At 41.0% G+C, this 27,225-nt stretch overlaps 1 protein-coding gene across 1 annotated transcript in view; it reads right to left on the reverse strand.

The window, feature by feature from the left end:
• Nucleotides 1–241: 241 nt before the first annotated feature.
• Nucleotides 242–27,225, reverse strand: part of DEPTOR (DEP domain containing MTOR interacting protein) — a 126,267-nt gene continuing 99,283 nt past the window's right edge. The window contains exon 9 of the mRNA XM_028090845.2: nt 242–5,531. Within this exon, the coding sequence (XP_027946646.1) occupies nt 5,403–5,531 (129 nt within the window). The 3' untranslated portion in view covers nt 242–5,402. The remainder of the gene's footprint in view (nt 5,532–27,225) is intronic.

Here is a 27,225-nt window from a genome sequence, read left to right on the forward strand (position 1 = left end):
TGAGAGAAAAATGTAAAGTTCTTTTAGTTAATATTGAGTGTAATCCAATCACTTACTCCAATACTTTACCCTGCTCCCAAACATACCAAATTATGTAATCAATTTCCTAATTAGTTGAAAATAAAAAAGAACTAACTTTCTCCCAGAGTGGTAAACAACTACATAACATTTTTCCATATAGACTATTCCATAATACTCATCAATACAGGGCTATGTAGCGAGAAAATGATTCCAAATCAAATACAGTACAGAAAAAGCTTTTTAATGCACTCTTTTTTTCAGGCCAAAGAGCGTCAGAAAACATCCATCATTAAGTAGTGTTACAAATGGCACTTTCGGCTACATTAGAGAATTAGATATGAGTCCCATGTGTTTTCTCTGATAGGTTAGTAATAGAGCAACTTTATAATGCAACCCTTTCTTAGAATAAAAAACTGCTAATTTGTCCTACAAGACAGGAAAAGCTGTAAACCTAGTCACCGTTTTAAGAATTTAACATTTATTTCATACTATACAATCTATTTTCATATTATAATTTTAAGCATTATGCTATAATTCTTAAGAAGGGAAAACATAAATTTCAACCTAATTTAAAAATAAACATATATATTAAGTACATATATTAATGCATTTGATAATATCCTATGCTAAATTTGACGATGAACTTCATTTTGGTATGCTGCATATTGTCCTTTTGGTGTTGAACTGAGGAAAAGCATATTACACCTGAAATTCTGCCTTCAATGAGTAAAACAATGCTCAGTGATAGCAACAGACTCTAACCAGTTGGCAAGATGCATATGTTCCAGAGTTATTCTGACGAGAATGGAACAGGATTAATACTCAACAGGAGAGAATACTTAATGTCAGTTTAAAATAGGTCTTGAAAGTTGACTATTGTCACAAATATTTGAAAAGAGTATTTGGAAATGTGATACTCCATTCTGAATGGAAAGCAATGATTTTTAAGTTATTAATTGTTAATTGCTACCACCCCAATGCATTCACCTTTTATAAGATGGCATGAGGCTGACTGCATCTAATCTACTCAAACATGGATATCTTCTTCTTGTTACCCACAATTTCTCAACTAGTCCCCTTATCAATGTATGCAACTACTTATCAGAGATTAATTGTAAAACATCACACAACAGGACCAGCCCAAAAGGCCATTGTATTTTTCTCTCTACAGCAGAAATAACAAACATGGCTTTCAAATTTGCACTGACAGCACATATTATGCTGATGAAGAAACCAAAGAAGATTTCTACCTCATCACAGAAACATAAACACACGACACAAACACCTGAAAAATCAAAAGTGTTTTCTCTGGGAACAAAGAAAGCCATTTCAGGGGTTCTCAGTGAGTGATACCACACACATAATATACTGATACACACATACACACATGAAATAAAAGTCTTAGGAATATTGCTTATTGTTAATTTAGAACAATTCTTGGTGTTACATTTAGAAAGGGAGTTCCTAAACTTTAAAGGAATTCACCTGTTAAAATATCACACAAAATACTTATTTTTTAATGATGTTATTTCACAATCCACAGCCTGAGTCAATTAAAATGTACACCCTTCACCTTCACAGGTAGATGGCACTCCTTGCGTTTTATGAATACCCCAGAGCCAGAGGCCTATTTTCACCACATTTGTGTCCACCACAGAGAGTTATCTTGTAAAGGACATATAATTAGAAGGCAGAAGACTGGCATGTAACCCAGGCTCTCACCCTAGCAAGCCTCATGAGCCTGGGAGCGCCACGCGAACATTCCACACTGCAGTGTGCTCATCAGCAAAATGAGGACAGGAAACCGTGCTCTCCATGGCTCCACATGGCACCATTAGTTTAGGATTTTCTAACTTTGAAGTTTTCATTAGGCACTGGGCTTTATTCACAACCTAATATCAAACTTCTACCCAGTGTTTGGTCAGTAATTTGCATCCGCAAAGCTGAGCCTTTCAATAACTAGGTAACTCCTTGGTCGTTTATTCCATGAATGGTGAGTACCTACTCTTGGTGGATTAAAAGTAGCCACAAATTCTTTGGAGCTCCTCCCATCAAAGGGTGAGTCCATTCCCCATCTCTTGATTCTGAGCTAGTTTGGTGACTTGCTTTGATCGACAACATGCTACGGAAGTAACACTGGGTGACTCTCCAGGCAAGTCCACAAAAGGTCCTTGCAGTTTCCATTCTCACCTTCTTTGATCTCATAAGCCTAATAAGGAATCCTAGGAGCTCTGGGGAAAGACCACATGGGGTGGAATGGAGGCACCTCAGCCAACAGCGCCAGCCATCTGTGTGAGACACATGCACTGAGCCCTCCTAGACCACATATGTTCATGGGAACGCACCCAGCACCACCTGGACCAGTGGCTGGCCATCCCAGCGGAGCTCTGCCCAAATTGCCAATGTACAGGATCATGAGCACATAGAGCGTTATGAGCCATGTTGTGGGGTGGTTTGCTAGGTAGCCATGGACAGCTGATACAGTCACAAACTGTGCCAGGTGAAGGGAACACCTGGGTGACAAGACTCAGTCCCATTCTGCCATTGCTCAGAATATAGTTAGGGAGACAGTCATGTGATGGACAACCTCAAAGTAAATGTCATCAGTGCCATAATCATAGGGGATTGATGCATAAGGGCCCATGGGAAATTAGAGAAGGGGAGTCAAGCCCAGAATGAGGGAGCTGGCAAAGGTTTTTCAGAGAAGATAATAACTAAGGGGAATTAACTGGACAGATTTCTCCAGGCAAAGAAGGAGAAATCCTATTCCAGAGAGGAGAAGCTGTATGTGGAAAGGCCAAAGGGAGCTCAAGAGTGTCCCGATGGGAATGGGAGCATTCACTTTAATTACCATGTAAGGATGTCGGAGAGGGGGGTTGCTGAGGAGTAGCTAAGGTAAAGCTCTCTTGACTTTAAGTAGAATTCTCTGGCATTTGGCCTTTAAACTGAGGGTGATGAGAGCCAAAGGATGAAACAGTTCCTCTCTCCTTTCTTTCCTTCTCTTCTTCCCTTAGTATTCATTTGACCAAAGACATCAGTAACACTCTCTGGGAAATTCCACTGGCAGGAAGCTGAGTGGAGTAAAGACAGACAGATGCTTCTCTGGTGCTTAGACTGGTTAAAGGGAAGTGATATTATGCCAGGGCCCAAGATGACGGGCATTAGGACATGAGTACAAAGTACAGATGGCAGCAAGAAGATGCCATCGTCAAAGGTGGTCCTCCTTCGTCACCTAACGAACACCTGAGCACAGGCAGCATTTAAGACTCGTCTTTTAAAAATGTCATAAACACATTTCGAGCTGGATCATAAGGTCTCCCACTCACTAATTGTGTGGCCTCAGGCACATGACTAACCTCTATATGAATCAGCTTCCTCAGCTATAAAATGGAGATAATGGTGATATTGACCTCACAGGTCAGTAGGAATAAGTGATGTATAGTTTTAGCACAGCACCGGGTATAAAATAAGCCCGCGACAGTAGGTCCCTAAATGGGGAAAGGCTGGGGGAGGGGTGGTAACATGGGCTCTGGCATTAAACAAACCCATGTTTGAATCTTAGCAGATCTTGCAGCTGTGTGAACATGGATGTTGTAGTCTGCTTAGACTTAGTTTCCCCATCTGAGAAATGAGGGTGATAATACCCTTCTTAGAGGGTTTTTTTTTTTTTTAAGATTTTATGTATTTATTGTCAGAGAGAGAGAGAGAGAGAGCACAAGCAGGGGGAGCAGCAGGCAGAGGGAGATGCAGGTTCCCCGCTGAGCAGAGAGCCGGATATGGGACTCGATCCCAGGACTCTGGGATCATAACCTGAGCCAAAGGCAGACGCTTCACTGACTGAGCCACCCAGGTATCCCTTGGAGGGTTTTGATGAATATTCAAAGAGATCACACACATTAAGTGCCCTAGCACAAATCCTGGCATACAGTATAAACGCACATACGCACAGAACGCGACTAGTTCCCAAATGTAGATCGACGGTACTAATGTTAGACATTCTATATTACTTCAAAATCCTATTCTCTGACTAAAGCTAAGATCAGAAAAGTTGGATTACCAGAAACATATATATGTAACATCTTTAGCACAGTATGCCCATTTTTCTAGTACCAATACATTATGATAACCTATCACAAAAAGAATGGCTGAGGTACAAAATTCGTATTTCATTTTGTTAACATGTGATAAGAAAGTAACCTGGTTGTTCAGAATGCATTATTTGAAATTAAGAATTTGGCATTCCCTGACTACCTAATTTGGCACTTTGAGGAATTTCCTCTATACACCAAGCCCCCAAATGCATTCTTTTCTAAACCAAAAAAAGAAACATGCATATATACAGTGAGTTGAAAAATGACAACACAAGACGATGTTTTGGTGAAAAATAATCCTGCCAAATAAGCAGGACATGTCATTCCTTAGAATATGTTACACCAGAAAGCTAGTAAAAATTCAGGCCAACGAGGCAATTTAATTTCAAGTTTTATCACATATGGGCCGAGCTCTAGAATCCTTCACTTACAAAGGGACAACTTCAAAGTGAAATCTTGCCAGAGGCTTGATATGTGTATATACAAATTCCTCTGTTTTGACATTCAACATATTCTGGATTAAATCTAGAAAGCTTCTGTAGCTGATTGATAAGACAAAATTGTTTAGGCTCAGAAAGAGAAATCAGAGCAAATAATCACAAGTAGTATCTCCCTATTTATCCCATCTATAATCATCACAAGGTTTTTGTTTTCTAACGAACACCATAAATGAAAACATATGTTAGAAGTTGATACTAAAGGCAGGAATTAAGAAAAAGTCATTTTTTCAATTGCTTTTAAGCACTTGAATGCTTTAGAACCTTTTTCAAAATGCTAGTTAATGGGTATTATTCCTCTGGATGTTGCTTTAATTTGAAGCTTGGTGAAATCCAGATCCTTTCATAAACAGTTCCATATTCATTTTGGTACGAGAACAATTTAAAATCTGTAACAACTACTCTATTGACTCCTATGGGGGTATTTTAGCATGTTGCTGTTTTGGCCAGAGAAGCATTTCAACAACTTTCTGTGAACTAAGATAAAAAAAAACAATGGCTGAGAACTACAAATAGAAATCGAGTAAGGCAATTCTACTATGTAAGGAAATTCCATTTCTGAATGTTTTTCTACACTGACGTAATTTTTTGTTGTTGTTGTTTAAAGATGATCTACCCGGTTCTTCCACATTCAAACAGTCTATGAAACTCAAATCAAGATTTGTATGTATGGAGAAAAGATTTGTGCGTCCAAAACCATCCATGTGTATGGAAGTCTTGTCATTGCATTGCTTTGTGTTGTCTTGGTTTTGATCATCCTCAGGCCACTGAAGGGCCAAGGACGTCCACCTGCTCAGCACTCTAACTCCTCCATGACTTCCATGACGATTGTCCGAGGGCCCGTCAGAATCAGATTGCTCACGGTCCGGTAGTCAACATGCAGCACATTGAGCCCATTTACAGAGACGACAAACTGACAGACCTAAAGGAAAGACAAAGAAAAATATCTATTACAGCTCCTGCTTTTCCATAGACCTCTAACGAAGTCATTGTGTATCTCTAACATCTCACATCTCTTAAAATACCCAACTGCACCCAGCTGAAGACCACAATTTCTAAGAATCTACACTTTTTCTGGAAGGTGATATAATAGAAAAAGCATTTGGCTTGGTGTTTCACAAAATTAGGATTAAATCCTAGTTTAGCAACTTACCAGCTGGAGCTAGGTATTTAAATTTCTGAGCTTCATTTCCCTCAACTCTAAACTAGGGATGATTAATAATAATAATAATAATAATAATAATAATAATACCTACCTTATAAGATGTTGTAAGAATTAAATGAAGTGAAGTACATCAAGCTGCTTCTACTTCAGTGCTCTGAACCAATGGAGTACTCAATATATTTTTACAGTCAGTGTTTATGGCTGTTACTCATTTGGTCTCAATATTGAGGGAGACCCTATGGCCCACTGTTCCCAAGACAGCCCTCTTTGCCATCTACTGTTTCTGAATGATTATTAATAGTGCTTCCTTTCACTTGCCAAAGTGTCCCCATTGAGATGCTAAATTCCACACATTTCCCTATTTCCCATCCTTATAGAAGTGGATGAGGCCAACAAAGGTTAGCTTTTACACTAAGTATTAGTTAACCCGTGGTAGGAGAGAGAATTACAATTAAAAAAAAAAAAAAAGAAGCACCATTCAATAATTAGAGACCATAGTGAGCTGGATAGTGACCCACAGCTACTGCCTCAAAGGAAGGTAGTTCACTTGAGGTTAGTGGTGACATCAGATGCTGGGTACTTTTTTATTTAGCTGATACAAATTAACAGTTGATATATCTGCTGTGTGTATGAAGAGGCAGACATTGGACAGACGAGTGATTTATGTCCCTCAAATAGAAAAATGGAAAGACACACAGATCTCCAGCTGTCAGTGATAAGTACATTTAATTAGCAAAACAGAATCCCACAGAATATAAGTCTGTACAGTGCCTGGCACATGGTAGATACAATATCTTTAATCCCCAAAAATGTCTATGTCCTCATCCATGGAACCTCTGAATACTTAGTTTACATGGCAATGGGGAGTTAGGGTTACAGATGGAATGGTTGCTAATCAGCTGATTTTAACATCAGGAGATTATCCTGAGTCATCTGGGTGGGCCCAACTTCAAGGGTCGTTATGAGAGGGAGACTCAAAAGCTGAAGGCAGAACTAGATGTCACAACAGAAGCAAGAAACTGGAGAGGAAAGAGAAAGGGGCCAGAAGCAAGGAATGCAAGTGGCCTCCATTAGCTGGAAAAGGCGAGGCAGTGGATTCTCCCCTCTGAAAGTCCAGAGGGAATGCGGACCTGCTGACACCTTTAGACTTCTGACTCTAGAACTAAGGCAATACATTTTCTTTGTTTGATGCTGCCAAGTTTGTGTCAATTTGTTACAGCAGCAATAGGAAACCAATGCAGTAACTCAATAAATATTCACTGTTGAACGAATTGAATGTATAAATGCATTAAGCAAAAATAGCATAACTTTGATGGAGTCTGAAGGGTTTCTTGCTTCTTATAAATTATCCCCTCACTGAATAAGAAAATAAGAAAATAAAAAGGAGGAAAGAAAAGAAGACAAAAGGGAAGAAGGAAGAAAAGAATGAGGGAGGGAAAGGAAAGGAGAGTGTCTGGTTGAGATTGATTGATTTAATGTCTCCCATACCTGTTGTTATCATCATATTTCTTTATAATGCCTCGGTAATTAATCTGCACACCTGATTATTAATTAATTAATTTAGTGTTGATGACTCAAAGAGTGGGAAAATATGAAAACATTTTGAAAATCACCATTTCCTTTTCTTATTTTCTGAGTGGGTAACAACCATATCAACTCACTGTATTGATATAATATAAATAATATGAATTCTAAGTATTTAAAACATAAAATATATTTAAATATAAAAATAAAATAAAATATATAAAGTAAACACAATAAAACGCTGTATTATTAAGTGTAAAAATACCTATACCTATTCCTCAAACCAAAACTGGAAAGTATTAGAAGGGCAGCTATAGATGGAAAAGATTTGGGATTTGGGAAAGACGTGGGATTTGGAATTCAATGATAAGGATTTAAGTCTTTGGCTTCCCTGCTTGATGACCTTAATCAAGTCATGTCTTCTCTACCATGTCTCAATTTATAAAACAGGGTTAGGTAAAAATGCTTATCTGCATGAGCTCAAATTAGATAATGAATTTAAAACCTCTTTGCACATGTCAAGCACTACACCGCTGGTTTCTATGAACTTCTTTCCCTTTAAAAATACCCACTTCCTCTGCGGTGACATGCAAAACAAAATGGAAAGTGAACAGTAGTAAGCAAAGTGGTTATTTACATAATGAACACTTGCTGTTGTTATGAACCTCAATATTTTCCACTCCCAACCTATATTGCCATGGCATCTTTGTACATAAGGAGACCACACCATCACTGTTTCTCCTTTCCCATTTCTATAAATCTGTCCTCATGGATTCAGGGCACATCTTGTACAGAATCAGCAGTTCTCAACCATGATAGAAGTCAGAGTCATAATCAAAGTCATACTAGCAGGTTACAATCCATCCTGAAGAAGGCCACAGGTAATTTGCAGGGCAAGTGAACACTAATTTAAAGGAAACATTCATGGTGCTTTGTTTTTTCTGCTCCAGCATACTCATGAGCCAAAGAATAAGAGAAATTCCACTCCCTCCTGATCCAGAGTGCTGACTTTAGACCCGGGTCTTTCTTTCCTCCAAAGGGCTGAATAGCCTTTTTGTGTGGCCAGATGAGAAGGCAGTGATTCACATTCCAGCTAACCCTTCATGGGCTCCTGAAGGTGAGATGTGTCTCTGCATCACCAGGGATTACCTTTAGCATTTAGTCTCAACCAGAATTGTATTCTGTCTCTCTCACGTATGGGTGGTTTGTTTTCATTGACCAACACTTAAAAAGTAGGAAATTTCAACATAAAAGTCCAGGATTTGGCCTCTCTGGAACAATCTAAAGCTCTAATAACACCAGGTTAGAATGGCCACTTGCAATGGCTGAGTAGGGGCTACCCCTAGTAGATGTTCTCTTATTTGCCATGGTTCACCCCAGTTCCTGTTTCTCTGCCACCTAGCTGACAGACATTAGAGTCTATAACCCCTGATCTGGGGCCACCAGAGGGAAGGAGCTGAAGGGAGGGAGATTTGGTACTTAAAGAACTCAAGGATCCCAAATGTCCATCAGTTGATGAAAAGAGAAATAACATTTGATATACCCATATCATGGAATATCATTCAGCAATAAAATGGAACCAACTACATGCTACAACATGGATGAACCTTGAAAACACTATGCTAAGTGAAAAAAGTCAGTCACAACAGACCATATATTGTATAAGTCCTCTTATATTAAAAGTCCAGAATGGATGAACCCCCAGAGACAGAAAGTAGATTAGTGGTTTCCTAAGGCTGGGGCATGGGGAGGTATGATAGTGACTGCCAATAAGTATAGGGTTCCTAGCCCAAACTGTAACCAACTTACAATCCTCAAAAATATTTTTTTATTAAAAAAAATATAGGGTTTCTTTCAGGGGTGGTGAAATGTTCTAAAATTGATTGTGGGGATAGTTGCATGACTCTGTGACTATGCCAAAAATAAGTGAGATCTACACTTTACACAGTATATGAATTATATCTCAACAAAGTTGTTATTAAAAAGAAGAACTGGAGGGAAAAGGGGGCTGATGTCAGCAATGCATAGATCTCTGTAGACTGGAGAGGGTGGGTGCAGGATTGGTTCAAAGATGGGGTCTTATGGACCTCCTGATTGCAGGGATTCTCGGAGACTACATAACTGGAATGGTAAGGGCTGTGTGATTGGGAGGATGAGCATTCAGTGGCCTCTGCTCAGGACCTATGCCCTGGAGTTCAGGGGTGGAAAAGGGGTAGCCATCAGGGCCAGCTGGACAAGGACCATGGGTAGCACAGTGGTCAAAGTCCATGTTATTGGGGTGCCTAAACCCCAGGATGGGGGCTGGGGGACCTATAATCCCAAAGGGGAAGGGCATGGGCAATGGGGCATCAAAACAATATTATATTGGACTTGTCATCAACCTTGGTGAGTGGTGACTTGAACTGCACTTAATTTTAGAGAAAGTTCATTTTGGGGGCACCAGGGTGGCTCAGTTGGTTAAGTGTCCAATTCCTGATTTCGGCTCAGGTCATGATCTCAGGATTGTGAGACTGAGCCCCACATTGGGCTTTGCACTCCATGGGAAGTCTGCTTGGGATTCTCTCTCTCTCCCTCTGCCCCTCCCACTCATACTCTCTCCCTCTCTAAAGTAAATACATCTTTAAAAAAAGAGAGCATCTCAAGCAGACTTCACACTGAGCATGGAACCCAACATGGGGCTCAATCCCAGGACCCTGAGATCATGACCTGAGCTGAAGCCAAGAGTCGGATCTTAACTAACTGTGCCACCCAGGTGCCCCAATAAATAAATCTTTTAAAAAAAAAATTTCTTTTATGGTAGCTGGTTTCTATCACTGGCCACCCATGATCACCAGTATAATGCTTATGAACAAACTGAGTCTCAGAGAGGTTAAGTTCTTTGCTCAAGGTCACACAACTAAGTGTCACATCTGTAATTTGAACTCCATATGACTCCACAGCCCCACATAAATACACATTTATAAAGTACAGTGTATATATGCAAGTTTGAGGAATGCAGAGAATAGTAGAAGACACGTTTCTTCTCTTTGCTTTAACTATTAATTAAACAGTCTAGGTCCACTCAGATATCTTGTGATGTTGATGTTTAGGATCTTCCAACTTCATAAGAAGGTTTTTACTCAGCTAATATTGGATTGCTTTTTGTGCCATTTACAGTCCTGAACAATATATGAACTTAAGGCATTTATTTCAATTTTTTTTTCTTGAATGAGGAGGAAAAAAAGCCTTCCAAACATTTATCATGCTCATATTCAAGGTAGTATTTTTGGAGTCAGGCTGTTAGTAAAAAACGTCATCTCTCCCTAAGTGGTCCCCACAACTGTTGTGGTTCCTGCAGTTCCACTGTCCTGTTACTAAAAATGTGCAAAACGATCTGGAAAACGCAGGTAGAACTGTCTAACATACTCAGTTATAATGGACTTTGAATTAGCATTTTTGGTACACTATGTTCTGCAAATAAACACACATTACCAGTAATCACAGGAAGCACACAGCCTGGGAGATATTTTTTTTTCCTCTTCTATATTAAAAAGGAGACACATACAAATACACAGAACATGTTGACAACCTCTGAATAGATCTACCTTAGGTACATACTACCTTCTACCTGCAGGTGGAAATGAGAATTTAAGTGAGGGTGTGATGCTTTTCTTCTGCTTATAATTACCTTTATCATATTTGTTTTCAAAGATTTTATTGCAATTCTCTCATTTCCTGGTTCACAGAGATCAATCATGAGTTCATGTAGCTGGTCTAAGCTCATTTCCTCCAAGAACGCTAGTACCTTGACTTTATAAAGAAGGGATATAGAGGAAGTCATCCTTAATGAGAAGGAAGAACAACACTTCATAAGTCATAGGTAAGTGATTTCTGAGCAAGAAGGTAATGGAGAAAAGTCCTAAAAACCACTGTAGGTCTGGTAAGAGTTAATGGGAAGACAGGGGTAGGACTCAGCACATTTCAGGGTGTGATCAGGTTGGGATGAATACCTAGGCTGAACTCCAGCTTTCTTCCTGATAAGGAGCCAAACCAACTAAATAATCTTGCCTCTATTCCTCTCCTGTGCCGGTCCTGGCAGACGCCCGATAACCCTACAGATGGATTGAGTGCCCATGGGATTGTGCAATTGCACATTTGTCCTTGTATGGCTAGGATTCCATCACAATCATTCAATTGTTATCCATAGTGGGAGTGAGATTGGAAAGAAACACTACACCTTTGATTACGTAAGTGTCTTCTTACTGCCATGGAAATGTGTATTCACCAAGACACTCGCATCCCCGAAATGACTGCACTCGTGTAAAGCTACTCTGGCTTTTCTCTCTTTCGTTCTTTGTGTTCTTGAAGGAGAAAGGATTCGAGGGTAAGCCTGCTTCGGACTTTCCCTCAAAATAACAAAACAGCAAGACAGACCAAGAGATAAAGTTTCAATACTATGATTATAATATGATTAATTGATATAAAATTTTTTTTTAAATTTTTTTAAAGATTTTATTTATTTGACAGAGACAGACACTGCGAGAGAGGGAACACAATCAGGGGGAGTGGGAGCAGGAGAAGCAGGCTTCCTGGCGAGCAGGGAGCCTGACGCGGGGCTCGATCCCAGGACCCTGGGATCATGACCTGAGCCAAAGGCAGATGCTTAATGACTGAACCACCCAGGCATCCCTAACTGCTATAAATTTCAAAAGTAGGCAATTAACCTGTGATCTTAGAAATCTTGGGTAGTAGTTTCACTAGTAGCTCATTTTGTAATAAGTTGCGATGTGCCTAAATAATTTTTACATTTTCTATATAGTGCAATAAAATTGTTTTAACTCTTACCTTTATAATTTACCAGTAATGGGACTTTGGGCAAGTTACAAATTCCCTGAGTCATGCTTTACTCATCTGTAAAACGGAGGTCAAATTCATTAGGAGGATCAAATCTGATTAAGTACTAAGCCCAGTGTTTAATATCAGTGAAACATTAAATAAACATTGGTTTTTCTCTTCTACCCCTCTACCCACACAATCTCTCTCTGCAAACAGCCCCGTGAATGCAGACTGTTGAAAGGAAGACAAACCAACCATTGCATGGTGCATAACCAGGAAAGCTACTTTGGGTTCTGGTTTGGGAGACGGAAATTGATACTGAGTAGGTATTATTTATTGAGATCAAATATGAAAAATAAAAATAAAAATCAATCCAGGGTGAGGAGAGATTTTTCCGAAGCTAAGAGAATCTCACAAGGATAGAGAATCCAGAAACCACTGTAAACAATCAGCATAATTTTAAAGTAAATTGAGTATGGAATTCCTTAAGGAATCACTGCTCTTGTCTGTAGGATACTCACTTTAACAAAGTTGCTGCAGAACTAAAGAAAGCTGAGTCAAGATGTGCTAGTTACTTCTATAGAATGAATTCCTTACATCTATAGAATGCTTTATGTTTACGAAACATTCACATTCAGCAAGGATGACACTTAGGAGTTTCAGACACTGCTGTAGTAAGTAAGTTGTGTGTCTGTATTTAGTGCATAATAGCCTTGACAGCAGAACATTGTTCTTGGGGGGAGAAAAAAAAGAAAAGATTTGCAGCTGTATGTTTAATCCCATAAATCTCTCCACCAACTATGCAACTGGCTGTGGAGTGAGTGGTGTGGGAGGAGGCAGAGATCCAGTTCTTGGACAAACACAGGATTCTCTCTCCAGAGAATTAGTTTTCCTCTAAGCTTTATGCATTTTCAGCATGCTATATGGATGGCTCTGTGATGTCCCCGAAGAACAGACTGTGCCATCAGCCTTGAAGGAAAGTCAAGGATATGTTAAGAGTGACTTTTCCAATAAAACAACAACAAAAAGCAACATTAAAGAATTTTTGTTTCAAATTGAGAAATTCCAAGTGCCTGGTGGTTTCAAACAGGCGCTTGCCAAGGTTTTTGGGTGGAGCAAGATGGTGGAGGAGTAGGAGACCTGGATTTCGTCTGGTCTCAGGAATTCAACTGAATAAGGAGCAAACCATTCTGAACACCTACGAACTAACTCAACAGGAGATCGAAGAGGAGAGTAGCAACAACTCTCTGAACAGAAAAGCGACCACTTACTGGAAGGTAGGACGTGCAGAGAAGTGAACCCGAGGCGATATTCGGGAGGATAGATGGCGGGGGAGGGGGCCTCCGTCTGCCGCTTCTGGCAAGTGATAGAGCCACGGAGCACAAAATCGGACCTTTTAGAAGCCGGATCCGCTGAGGGATGTCGCTCCAGTGGCTAAGCTGGGGATGGAACCCTCGCGGGACAGTGTGGTCTCAGGACCCTCGGGGTCACAGAAAGACCAGGGGTGCCTGAGTGTGGCAGAGCTCCCAGGTATCGGAGCGGGGAAGCCGGCTGCAGAGACAGAGCTGAGGCGCGGGTGCTCAGCTCGGGGTTGCCATAAACTGTGATCTGCGACACAGTCGGGCCACTGCTCCTCCAGCAGGGACCCAACAAGCGGCTGGGGAGACTCCCCTTCCTCCCCCGGGAGGAGCGGCGCGGGAGCGCACCGCAGGGATCTGCTGGTTTTGAAGACTCCGCACAGGGTCGGGTGCCAGAGATAGAAACGCTCGGTCACAGGCCAGGTGAGCACGGAGTGCGGCCGGAGACCGGGGAGACGGGAGTGACTGCTTTTCTCTGGGGGCGCACCGAGGAGCAGGGCCCCGAGTTCTTGTCTCCTCCGGGCGGAGATTGGGAGGCCGCCATTTTCACTCTCATCCTCCAAAGCTGTACCGAGAGCTTGCAGGGAACAAAAGCTCCCGAGAGCAAACCCGAGCAGATTACTTAGCACGGACCGACAAGGGTGGGGCAATTCCGCCTCCGGCAAAGACATTTGGGAACCATAGCAACAGGCCCCTCCCCCAGAAGATCAGCAAGAACCGCCAGCCAAGACCAAGTTTACCGATCAATGACAACGGGAGAACTCCAGCGCTAGGGGAATACTGCACATAGAATTCATGGCTTTTTTACCATGATTCTTTAGTCTTTCAAAGTTAATTTTTTTTAACTGTCTTTTTTTTTTTGAATTTTTCTTTTTCCCTTTTCAACCAACATCTTTTCAATCCCCTTAAAAAAAAAAAACATTTTTAGGGCGCCTGGGTGGCTCAGTTGGTTAAGCGACTGCCTTCGGCTCAGGTCATGATCCTGGAGTCCCGGGATCGAGTCCCGCATCGGGCTACCTGCTCAGCGGGGAGTCTGCTTCTCCCTCTGACCCTCTTCCCTCTCGTGCTCTCTATCTCTCATTCAGTCTCTCTCAAATAAATAAATAAAACCTTTAAAAAAATAAATAAAATAAAAAATAAATTAAAAAAACATTTTTATTTTTCATTTTTAGAGTCGTATTCTATCCCTTCATAGTAGTTACCCTTATTTTTGGCATATATATATTAGTTGTTCTCTCTTTAAAATTTTGAGATACAGTTTCTTATAACAGATCAAAATATACCCTAAATCTCTAGTGTATGGCTTTGTTCTAGTCTCCTACCTGATCACATTCTCTCCCCCTTTTTTCTCTTTCTTTTTTTTTAAATCCTCTTCTTTCTTTTTTCAAACAACTTTTTATCAATTCCTTTTATAAAATTTTTTATACTTTTCATCTCTGCAGTCATATTCCATCCCTTCATCGTATCAACCCTTATTTTGTAGATATAAGTCTTTCTTTCTTTAAAATTTTGGGAGGCACTTTCTTCTAACAGACCAAAATACACCCAAAATCTAGTGTGTGGCACTGATCTATGCACAGGCCTGATCATATTTGATCATATTGGGTTTTTTTTTGTTTTGTTCTGTTTTTGTTTGTTTTTATCCTTTTCTTTTTTCTTTTTTTCTCTTTCTTTCCCTTTCTTTTCCCCTGGTTTCAGGTCCTTTCTGATTTGTTTAGAGTATATTTTCTGGGGCCATTGTTACCCTGTTAGTATTTTGTTCTCTCATTCATCTATTCTCCTCTGGACAAAATGACAAGACAGAAAAAATCACCTCAACAAAAAGAACAAGAGGTACTGCCATCTGCCAGGGACCTACTCAATACTGACATGAGTACAATGTCGGACCTAGAGTTCAGAATCATGACTTTAAAGATACTAGCTGGGCTTGAAAAAAGCATGGAAGTCATCAGAGAAACCTTCCTGGAGAAATAAAAGAACTAAAATCTAAACAAGTCAAAAATCAAAAAGGCTATTAATGAGGTGCAATCAAAAATGGGGGCACTAACTGCTAGGATAAATGAGGCAGAAGAGAGAATCAGTGATATAGAAGATCAAATGATGGAAAACAAAGAAGCTGAGAAAAAGAGAGATAAACAACTACTGGATCACAAGGGCAGAATTAGAGAGATAAGCAATACCATAAGACAAAACAACATTAGAATAATTGGGATCCCAGAAGAAGAAGAAAGAGAGAGCGGGGCAGAAGGTATACTGGAGCAAATTATAACAGAGAACTTCCCTAATGTGGAGAAGGAAACAGACATCAAAATCCAGGAGGCACAGAGAACCCCTCTCAAAATCAATAAAAATAGGTCAACACCCCGGCATCTAATAGTAAAACTTATGAGTCTCAGAGACAAAGAGAAAATCCTAAAAGCAGCTCGGGAGAAGAGATCTGTAACCTACAATGGTAGAAACATTAGTTTGGCAACAGACCTATCCACAGAGACCTGGCAGGCCAGAAAGGACTGGCATGATATCTTCAGAGCACTAAACGAGAAAAATATGCAGCCAAGAATACTATATCCAGCTAGGCTGTCATTGAAAATAGAAGGAGAGATAAAAAGCTTTCAGGATAAACAAAAACTAAAGGAATTTGCAAACACGAAACCAGCCCCACAAGAAATATTGAAAGGAGTCCTCTAAGCAAAGAGAGAGCCTAAAAGCAGCATAGACCAGAAAGGAACACAGACAACATACAGTAACAGTCACCTTACAGGCAATACAATGGCACTAAATTCCTATCTTTCAATAGTTACCCTGAATGTAAATGGGCTAAATGCCCAATCAAAAGACACAGGCTATCACATTGGATTAAAAAACAAGACCCATCGATATGCTGTCTGCAAGAGATTCATTTTAGACCCAAAGACACCCCCAGATTGAAAGTGAAGGGGTGGAAAACCATTTACCATGCTAATGGACACCAAAAGAAAGCTGGGGTGGCAATCCTTATATCAGACAAATTAGATTTTAAATCAAAGACTAATAAGAAATGAGGAAGGACACTATATCCTACTTAAAGGGTCTCTCCAACAAGAAGATCTAACAATTGTAAATATCTATGCCCCTAACATGGGAGCAGCCAATTATATAAGGCAATTAATAACAAAAGCAAAGAAACACATCGACAACAATACAATAAGAGTGGGGAACTTTAACACCCCCCTCACTGAAATGGACAGATCATCTAAGCAAAAGATCAACAAGGAAATAAAGACTTTAAATGACACACTGGACAAGATGGACTTCACAGACATATTCAGAACATTCCATCCCAAAGCAACAGAATACACATCCTTCTCTAGTGCCCATGGAACATTCTCCAGAATAGATCACATCCTAGGTCACAAATCAGGTCTCAACCGGTACCAAAGATTCGGATTATTCCCTGCATATTTTCAGACCACAATGCTTTGAAACTAGAACTCAATCACAAGAGGAAAGTCAGAAAGAACTCAAATACAGGGAGGCTAAAGAGCATCCTACTAAAGAATGAATGGGTCAACCAGGAAATTAAAGAAGAATTAAAAACATTCATGGAAACAAATGAAAATGAAAACACAACTGTTCCAAATCTTTGGGATGCAGTGAAGGCCGTCCTAAGAGGAAAGTATATAGCAATACAAGCTTTTCTCAAGAAACAAGAAAGGTCTCAAATACACAACCTAACCCTACACCTAAAGGAGCTAGAGAAAAAACAGCAAATAAAGCCTAAACCCAGCAGGAGAAGAGAAATAATAAAGATCAGAGCCAAAAATCAATGAAATAGAAACCAATAGAACAGTAGAACAGATCAACAAAACTAGGAGCTGGTTCTTTGAAAGAATTAACAAGATTGATAAACCCCCGGTCAGACTTATCAAAAAGAAAAGAGAAATGACCCAAATCAACAAAATCATGAATGAAAGAGCAGAGATCACAACCAACACCAAAGACATACAAACAATTATAAGAACATATTATGAGCAATTCTATGCCAGCAAATTAGATAACCTGGAAGAAATGGATGCATTCCTAGAGATGTATCAACTACCAAAACTGAACCAGGAAGAAACAGATAACCTGAACAGACCTATAACCACAAAGGAAATTGAAGTAGTCATCAAAAATCTCCCAACAAACAAAAGCCCAGGGCCAGATGGCTTCCCAGGGGAATTCTACCAAACATTTCAAGAAGAATTAATACCTATTCTCCTGAAACTGTTCCAAAAAATAGAAATGGAAGGAAAACTTCCAAACTCGTTTTATGAGGCCACCATTACCTTGATCCCAAAACCAGACAAAGACCCCATCAAAAAGGAGAATTACAAACCAATATCCTTGATGAACATGGATGTAAAAATCCTCACCAAAATACTAGCCAATAGGATCCAACAGTACATTAAAAGGATTATTCACCACGACCAAGTGGGATTTATCCCTGGGCTGCAAGGATGGTTCAACATCTGCAAATCAATCAACGTGATACAATACATTAACAAAAGAAAGAACAAGAATCATATGATCCTCTCAAGAGATGCAGAAGAAGCATTTGACAAAGTACAGCATCCTTTCTGGATCAAAACTCTTCAGAATATAGGGATAGAGGGTACATACCTCAAGATCATAAAAGCCATCTATGAAAAACCTACAGCGAATATCATTCTCAATGGGGAAAAACTGAGAGCTTTCCCCCTAAGGTCAGGAACGCGGCAGGGATGTCCACTCTCACCACTGCTATTCAACGTAGTATTAGAAGTCCTAGCCACAGCAATCAGACAACAAAAAGAAATCAAAGGCATCCAAATCGGCAAAGAAGAAGTCAAACTCTCACTCTTTGCAGATGATATGATACTTTATGTGGAAAACCCAAAAGACTCCACCCCAAAACTGCCAGAACTCATACAGGAATTCAGTAAAGTGGCAGGATATAAAATCAATGCACAGAAACCAGTGGCATTCCTATAGACCAACAAGACAGAAGAGAGAGAAACTAAGGAGTCGATCCCATTTACAATTGCACCCAGAACCATAAGATACCTAGGAATAAATCTAACCAAAGAGGCAAAGGATCTGTACTTAGAAAACTATAAAATACTCATGAAAGAAACTGAGGAAGACACAAAGAAATGGAAAAATGTTCTATGCTCATGGATTGGAAGAACAAATATTGTGAAGATGTCAATGCTACCTAGAGCAATCTACACATTCAATGCAATCCCCCGTCAAAATACCATCCACTTTTTTCAAAGGAATGGAACAAATAATCCTAAAATTTGTATGGAACCAGAAGAGACCCCGAATAGCCAGAGGAATGTTGAAAAAGAAAAGCAAAGCTGGCGGCATCACAATTCCGGACTTCAAGCTCTATTACAAAGCTGTCATCGTCAAGACAGTATGGTCCTGGCACAAAAACAGACCCATAGATCAATGGAACAGAATAGAGAGCCCAGAAATGGACCCTCAACTCTAGGGTCAACTCAGCTTTGACAAAGCAGGAAAGAATGTCCAATGGAAAAAAGACAGTCTCTTCCACAAACGGTGTTGGGAAAATTGGACTGCCACCTGCAGAAGAATGAAACTGGACCATTTCCTTACACCACACACAAAGATAGACTCTAAATGGTTGAAAGACCTAAATGTGAGACAGGAGTCCATCAAAATCCTAAAGGAGAACACAGGCAGCAATGTCTTCGACCTCAGCCGCAGCAACTTCTTCCTAGAAACATCGCCCAAGGCAAGGGAAGCAAGGGCAAAAATGAACTATTGGGATTTCATCAAGATAAAAAGCTTTTGCACAGCAAAAGAAACAGTCCACAAAAACCAAAAGACAACCGACAGAATGGGAGAAGATATTCGCAAATGACATATCAGATAAAGGGCTAGTATCCAAAATCTATAAAGAACTTATCAAACTCAACACCCAAAGAACAAATGATCCAATCAAGAAATGGGCAGAAGACACGAACAGACATTTTTCCAAAGAAGACATCCAAATGGCCAACAGACACATGAAAAAGTGCTCAACATCGCTCGGCATCAGGGAAATCCAAATCCAAACCTCAATGAGATACCACCTCACACCCGTCAGAATGGCTAAAATTAACAAGTCAGGAAACGACAGATGTTATCGGGGATGTGGAGAAAGGGGTACCCTCCTACACTGTTGGTGGGAATGCAAGCTGGTGCAGCCACTCTGGAAAACAGTATGGAGGTTCCTCAAAGAGTTGAAAATAGAGCTACCATACGATCCAGCAAATGCACTACTGGGTATTTACCCCAAAGATACAAATGTAGGGATCCAAAGGGGCACGTGCACACCAATGTTTACAGCAGCAATGTCCACAACAGCCAAACTGTGGAAAGAGCCAAGATGTCCATTGACAGATGAATGGATAAAGAAGATCTGGTATACACACACACACACACACACACACACACACACACACACACACACACACACACACACACAATGGAATATTACGCAGCCATCAAAAGGAATGAGATCTTGCCATTTGCAATGACATGGATGGAACTGGAGAGTGTTATGCTGAGTGAAATATGTCAATCAGAGAAAGACATGTATCATATGACCTCACTGATATGAGGAATTCTTAATCTCAGGAAACAAACTTGAGGGTTGCTGGAGTGGTGATGGGTGGGAGGGATGGGGTGGCTGGGTGATAGACATTGGGGAGGGTATATGCTATGGTGAGCACTGTGAATTGTGCAAGACTGTTGAATTACAGATCTGTACCTCTGAAACAAATAATGCAATATATGTTAAGAAAAAAAAAGAAGAAGAAGATAGCAGAAGGGGAAGAACGAAGGGGGGTAAATCGGAGGGGGAGACGAACCGTAAGAGATGATGGACTCTGAAAAACAAACTGAGGGTTCTAGAGGGGAGGGGGGTGGGGGGATGGGTTAGCCTGGTGATGGGTATTAAAGAGGGCACGTTCTGCGTGGAGCACTGGGTGTTATATGCAAACAATGAATCATGGAACACTACATCAAAAACTAATGATGTAATGTATGGTGATTAACATAAGAAAATTAAAAAATTAAAAACAAACAAACAAACAAACAAAAAACAGGCATTTGCCCCCTTCCAGCCCAAATCGACCAAAGGTCTGCTTCAGATCCAGGCTCACCCTTAGTCCACTTTGCTCAGTTTGAGGGGGAGGGGTCAGTCAAGGGGGACTTGATGTACTTCAAGGAAGGGGAGATACGGGATCCACTGAACTTAGATTTCCAAAGTTAGGACGAAAATTTGCCTTCCAGGGGGTTCCCTCTGGAGATGGGGATGAGGATAGTTGGAGGATTTGTGGCCTGCCCTGGAGGTTCGTATCTCTTTCCCCACATGCTGCTCTTGATTGCACTGGGACCACTTCCAAGATCTACGTGTGCTAAGGACAGACAGCACACTCTTGCCCTGGTGGTTTCCCAAGGTTATAAGAAGTGTTCGGGCACTGAAGAGAAGCAGCGTACGCACATTATAACCACAAGATTCCTTGGACTTCCTTTACTACTGAAGGAATCTGTCATCTGGGAGCCTTTGCACCACAGGGGATATGCAAATTATCACTCCTACCTGCCCCCCTTACAAAATTGGCTTACACCGTGGATACAGAAAGTTCCTTAGAATTCCATGGAATTGCAAATTGGGGCTTCCAGAAGCAGGAGACACACACTCTCAACACATGTTTTAACTCCCACGGGAGCTCACGGCTAAAAGAAAAGAGCCTCCAGAAGGTCAGATTTCCTCTCTGACCCCAAATTCTTTCCTCCACAGAAACCTTTTACCCAATTAGCTGTTTGCCCTTAGAATGCTTTTTATTGTTAGGCACTTGACACCCAGAAATTATGTTTTTTTTCTGGATTATGCTAAAAAGCAAAATGAATATACTAAAAAATTTAAAAGATTACTAAACAAGATGCAGTACACATTAAGGTTATTTGTCAGGTAAATAATTACATTATAACTTTGTTTCCACAAATGCAGTGCATTTTTCATATATTATTTCACTCATAAGGGGTGACCTATAGTGTGTTGGTGATATTATCTAACTTTTAAGAGCGAACCAAAGTCTCATTCTTTTTCTTCTACCGCCAAGGTGGTGCTAAGAACAAAATGGTGTGTGTATGTGTGTGTGTGTACTTTGCAGAGATAGCCCAGGTTACCAGGTAGTTGGTAGTATTTTGGTGGGAAAAGTAAAAGGGTTATAAATAGGTCTAAGATGGAGCATGCTCTTTTTGAGTGTGTTATCTGCACTAAGTAACCTTAGACATTCTTTGTCACGGCCAATGGGAGCTGAGTACCCCCAGGGGAGGAAACTATGCCTCTGGTTTCTGCTCTAGAAACTCTTCCTTATTTTACCAGTCCCTGGGGCTACATTTGGGACCAAACAATCTGTGGGGCAAGGACGGGGCTGCCAATCAGCCTCCTCAGGACCATCTCAGTTTAGGAGCTTGTGCTGAAGGATCTAGGGAGGTTCCATGCTGACTTGGCTAAAGATTGGGAGTAAACCCCACCCCACTCCCACCTCCCACGGTCTAGTAATAAACAGTAGGCGTGGCCTGTGTGTTATATTCTGGATCATAACATCTTTAGGAGCCTTGCACACCAGTCCCAGAGAACTGTATGGATTTGAAGATTGCGGTTCTGTCCAGTATCTCCATTCCTAGGGAAACACCTAATCCTTGGCAGAGTTGGTAACAGACTTTGCCAAGATTAGCCAGGTGGAGAAACTGAGGACCAGAAAAGTAAAATAATTACAACACATTAGAAGGGCACCATGACATAATGGAAAGACCAAGTGTTCTGGAATCAGACAGACCTGGGCTAGTTTGGCTTTTGGCTCTGTCATTTACTTGCACAACCAGAGGCTATGACTCAAACTCTGTCAGTCTCAACTATAAAATAGAGCTAATATCCAGGTTATAGGGCCGTGACAAAGATTAGAGAGATGATACATATTGAGCAACTGTCACTGTACTCAGCATGACACCCCCCAAAAAAATGGGTTCCTTCTTCCTGTTATCCCTAAAGAACATACCAGACATTACATTTTATTAAGTGGTCTACCCTCTTAGGCCAGCTCCCACACCTGTGCATGTTTACTCGAATGCTAACCCACTGGATTCTGAGGCTGGACTAAACACCTTTGCTAAGTATTCAGGCAAGAAAGTGATTAATTTATAGGTTAACCCTGGAAAATGGACTTCCATTCTGGGCATTCAAAAATGATCCAGGAAAGTGTCCCAGATGGCCACAGTCAGTTTGGTCATATTGCTTCCGTCTTTCATAAAGTACCGGAACTGAGTCATGTTGTGTACAAAACCAGAGTTTGCTAGAATGAGGTATTTGTTTTTTGTTTTTTAAGTCTGGAGAGAAAAGACCAAAGATGGGACTCAGCTGATGAATCATTGAACACTACATCTGAAACTAACGATGTACTATATGTTGGCTAATTGAATTTAAATAAAAAAACAAACCAAATAAACGGGATTCCTATTTTAAATACTTCATCTGTCTTGGGTCCCTACCCCAAGGAACCAGAGGGAACAAAGAGATAGGTTTTGCTTACAGAGACAATGGTAGAAGCACCCTCACTCTAGATGTATATAATACAATTCCACATACAGAGCAAGAACTGGGTACAATTCCTTGAGGTGATCCTCTTCATCCTCTCCCCTTCTCTACTGGATGGATCTCATATTCAGTGTCCCCAACTCTTCCTCATACTTGTAGTGAGGATATTTTGTGGGCCTGATATTAGGAAGAACTTGAATATAATAAATAAGAGGTGGAGCTCTGTGTTGTCAACTTGGCCAAGCCAGAACTACATTTCCCAGATTCCCTTTCCAGTATACTTCCAGGTTTAAATGGCCACAAGGAGAAATTTGCATAATATCTGGGAAGCAGAAGTAAGGCAGCGAACATCGCTCATGGCTGCCATGGTTAAATACAGCTAGAGGCTGACGCAGAGGTGCTGTGGAGGAGTTCTAGCCTGTCCGTTCTGTGCTGCTCCACATCCAGGTCTTCTCCCTGACTGATAGCCCTCTGACCAATTGTGGTGTCAAGACTCCCACCTGCTAATGAGGTCATCACCTTCCAGAGATTTCTTCACCAGCTTCCCTTATAGTCCCATTCCAGAACCTTCAGAAATGAAACTTCAGTTACCCAACGAGAAATAGAGGTTTGGGAACCATAAACAACTGAGGTACTAAGGAAATACATATGGAAAACGTATTTTTTTCCCCAGCTATTTCTCTGTATATATCCTGTCTCTACAAGATCAGAAGCTCCTGACAAGAATGACTTCAGACTCTGCACAGAGTGTGAGACACCTAAGTTGTGTTCCACACATAGGCCTGTAGCCCAGGATTCCAGTGTACACAGACATGGGGACCCTTGGTTCTCTGCCCCCTCTGACCCAGCTAAGGTAGGAGACAGTCATGCCACCGCTGGGCCTACAAAGATATGGTGTGTGCTTGGTACTGATTACTCTGGCTCTGTGAAGTGGAATTTGACCTCATCAACCCCAGCTGTGGGTATGTGCAGGTGACTACCCTGCCTGGAACACAGTTCAGTTAGGGTACACCATGGTCCCACTGTGGTAACACAGCTGGTCACACGTAGCCATGACAAAGGCAGTTTTTTCCTTTGAGGTGCTGAGGGGCTCTGGGGGCCCTCCTTCTGCAGATCTCTGGCTTTCCCCAGCCCAGCAAGAGAGCCCCATTTAACACCTTGCTTCATGAACTTTTCATCAGTTAGCACAAACTTCGGCCAAATCTGGGTGGCTATTCAGGTCTAGGTATGAAGAGAAGGGGGGAAAAGGTAAACATTTTCTCCTCAGCAGACGAACATCCAACCTTTAAAACTAAACCCAAAGTATATTTGAATTAAAAAGCAATTGACCTCTGCTTTAAACTTTCCTTGGGATGGTATGCAGCCTATTTTCCTTTTCTTCTAAAAAACCTCTGCTGCTCAAAAAGAACAAGACACAGTGCAATTTTCCCAGGGTACAAGCTGTTAACTGGCATCCTCATCATCAAATGGGGCTGAAACCCCAGCCTGAAATTCCATCCCAAGGTATCGGACATGCAAGAGGAGCTGTGTTTTACGCCGGCAGTTGGGGGAAGCTGGGTTTCTTGACCTACACACGGCCCCACTGTCATAATTCACAGCAGCCAAGAAGTCAGCATGAGGAATAACTGCTCACTAACAGTGTTATTGAGGTTTACGGGCCGCTTCTTGGCTTGTTTTGCTTTGGGCAAATTCTGATATCAAGTGGAGCTAATGCATTTCCAAATGTGCTTGTCACTGATACACTGCAAGGCAATACCTCAAGACCCCAAGTACACCCTCCAAATGCCTTCGCAGGGCATTTCAAAACAGACTATGGAACACGGTCTTACCTTTGAATTTCAGGCATGAAAATCAGGGCAGCCCCTTATCCAGCCACATGATGAGATTATGCAGCATTATATCCATCTTTTGTGAAGTCTGGATGATAGTTCTCCTTTTTGGCTGCTACACATTTAAGTCGTTTCCAAAAAGCGCCCATATCTGGGCCTCCCCCAGGACCAACTGTGTCCGTATCTTTTGATATGTTTGAGGAGTTTCCCAGGTGATTCTGATGTACAGTGAGGCTGGAGAAACACTGATCTGGGCAATAATTCAAGATCTTTGTGCTCTTGCTTACGCTTGTTCTAAACAAGAAGATTATATGCAAGCCCAGTTCCCCAAAGTGGAATTCATGGCACACAAAGAGCTGCAGTTCACTTCTCACTTGGCCCTAAACAACTTGCTTGGGTCTTGATTTTCTTACATGTAAAATGGAGTTTATAATACGTACTCACTTCTATTTCAGGGAGTTGTGAGAATACAATGAGAAATGGGAGTCTCCAACACATGTGTTACAAAAGCAAGGCACTGTTATTATAATAATAATAATTAAAAATAGTTGGCCATAATATAAACTCAAACAGCCCGAATCATATTAGTTACTAAAATGACCACGATGGTGGGGTGGGGTGCAGGAGGGATGGGAATAGTCTAAATTGGGTGTTCATGGGCCAAGCATTGAAGTTGATCCATCACACACATTTATCAGCACGATCAGATACTAGTTCTGGTTTTCTCACTTAACCCTGGGTGAGTCACTTCACTTAGGTGGGCCTTATTTTCTTTACCCATAATATGGGAAGGTTAAACTGGGAGATTCTTATCCTAGGGTCCATGAATAAGTTTTAGACAATCTGTGAACAACACTAGACTGTGTGCAAATCTTTCTCTCTCTCTCTCTTTGTCTTTGTCTCTCTCTTTCTCTCTCTCATCTTTTCTTTTTTTTCTGGGAAGAGGGTCCATAGCTGTCACTGAACTCTCAAAGAGGCATATGACCCCAAGATAATGTTAAGAATCAGCAGAATCTTTCTAGCTTTAATTTTCTGATTATTGATAGAGAAAATAATACTATTGCTGTTGGAAATTCAACAGACATTTATACAGTGTTGAATTTCAAACACATTTCATCTATAAAGATGCTCAATGAAAATCCTGGATAAGAGCCAAGAATAAAAGGTGAATCAACAAGCATTAATCACATAATCACAATGGCTTTCGTCCCCTCCCAGAAGTCAAACTAGTTTGAAGATTACATCAAGTCACAAAAGACCCGTTAAGACCTACACTGGCCTAGAGAGGTCCTGGGGACAGAGCATCGTCGGGTCTCTGCCCAGCCCACAGGTTCTGCAGATCCTGCCCTCTGGTTCCACAGTGGGACTGGTGGAAGGAATATGGATTTGCATAGGGGCTGGAGGACAGATGGGGCAGAAAATAAAGTCTTAGGGCAGAGAGAGACGACACTAAAATATGGGACTCAGCCAGAACAAGCACTTAAACCAGGGTCAGACAAAACACAGAAGAAGGAAAAACCAGATATGAAAGCCCTGAGTGGAACAAGGTGTCTAATGATGTTCGGTACAGACTTGCTTAAGGCTCTCTACAATCACATCATCCGGATCCATACTTGCTATCATGAGACACCAGGGTGCATGCTTCTGGGCTTCCTACCAACAGAACATATTCATTCAGAAGCCCAGTTCAAATGCTGGGTATCATACCAACATCTTAAAGATCAACAGATTTGGGCTGCTCAAATCCTTGGGATACAGAAAGTTGAGAAAGAAGGCTGTTATTTTTCTAGTTCCCAAAACTCAGCCCTTTCACTTTTAAACATTTTAGTGATTTGGATTTCTTACTTGGCAAGAATGCCATCTATCAGTATCATGGTACTGGAGGACGAAGCTCTAGAGTAAGAACCACTGCCAAGGGGCCCCAAAATATTATGCTTCTGTCCCAGCATCATCTAAACCCCTGTGTTATTAAGGGTATTTCTGGCTTCAATCTTCTCTTGATATAACCAGTTTCACACATAAATAATAATGATTCCAAAGCATATGATCTAGATCCAGGCATATCGGAATTCACATGTAAGTCTTATCCTTAGGCAAAATTCTTAAACCCCCCAAACCTCATTTTTTTTCCAGCTATAAAAAGGGAGACAATACTCTGTCCCAAGACAGAGGTGATTATAAATGAAAGAACAGAGATAATGCACCTAGCACGGTGCCTAACATGCCTCACAAATACTGCTTTAATTTATCTTAGGACTGTTTTCACTTGTGCTCCATGAAATCTATTGAAAGGGTGGGACGTGTGCCCC

This window comes from Eumetopias jubatus, unplaced genomic scaffold (assembly GCF_037043125.1).
Source record: "Eumetopias jubatus isolate StellerSeaLion01/CBP00866 unplaced genomic scaffold, mEumJub1_p1.0 scaffold_4, whole genome shotgun sequence".
In the NCBI taxonomy this organism is placed as follows: Eukaryota; Metazoa; Chordata; class Mammalia; order Carnivora; family Otariidae; genus Eumetopias; species Eumetopias jubatus.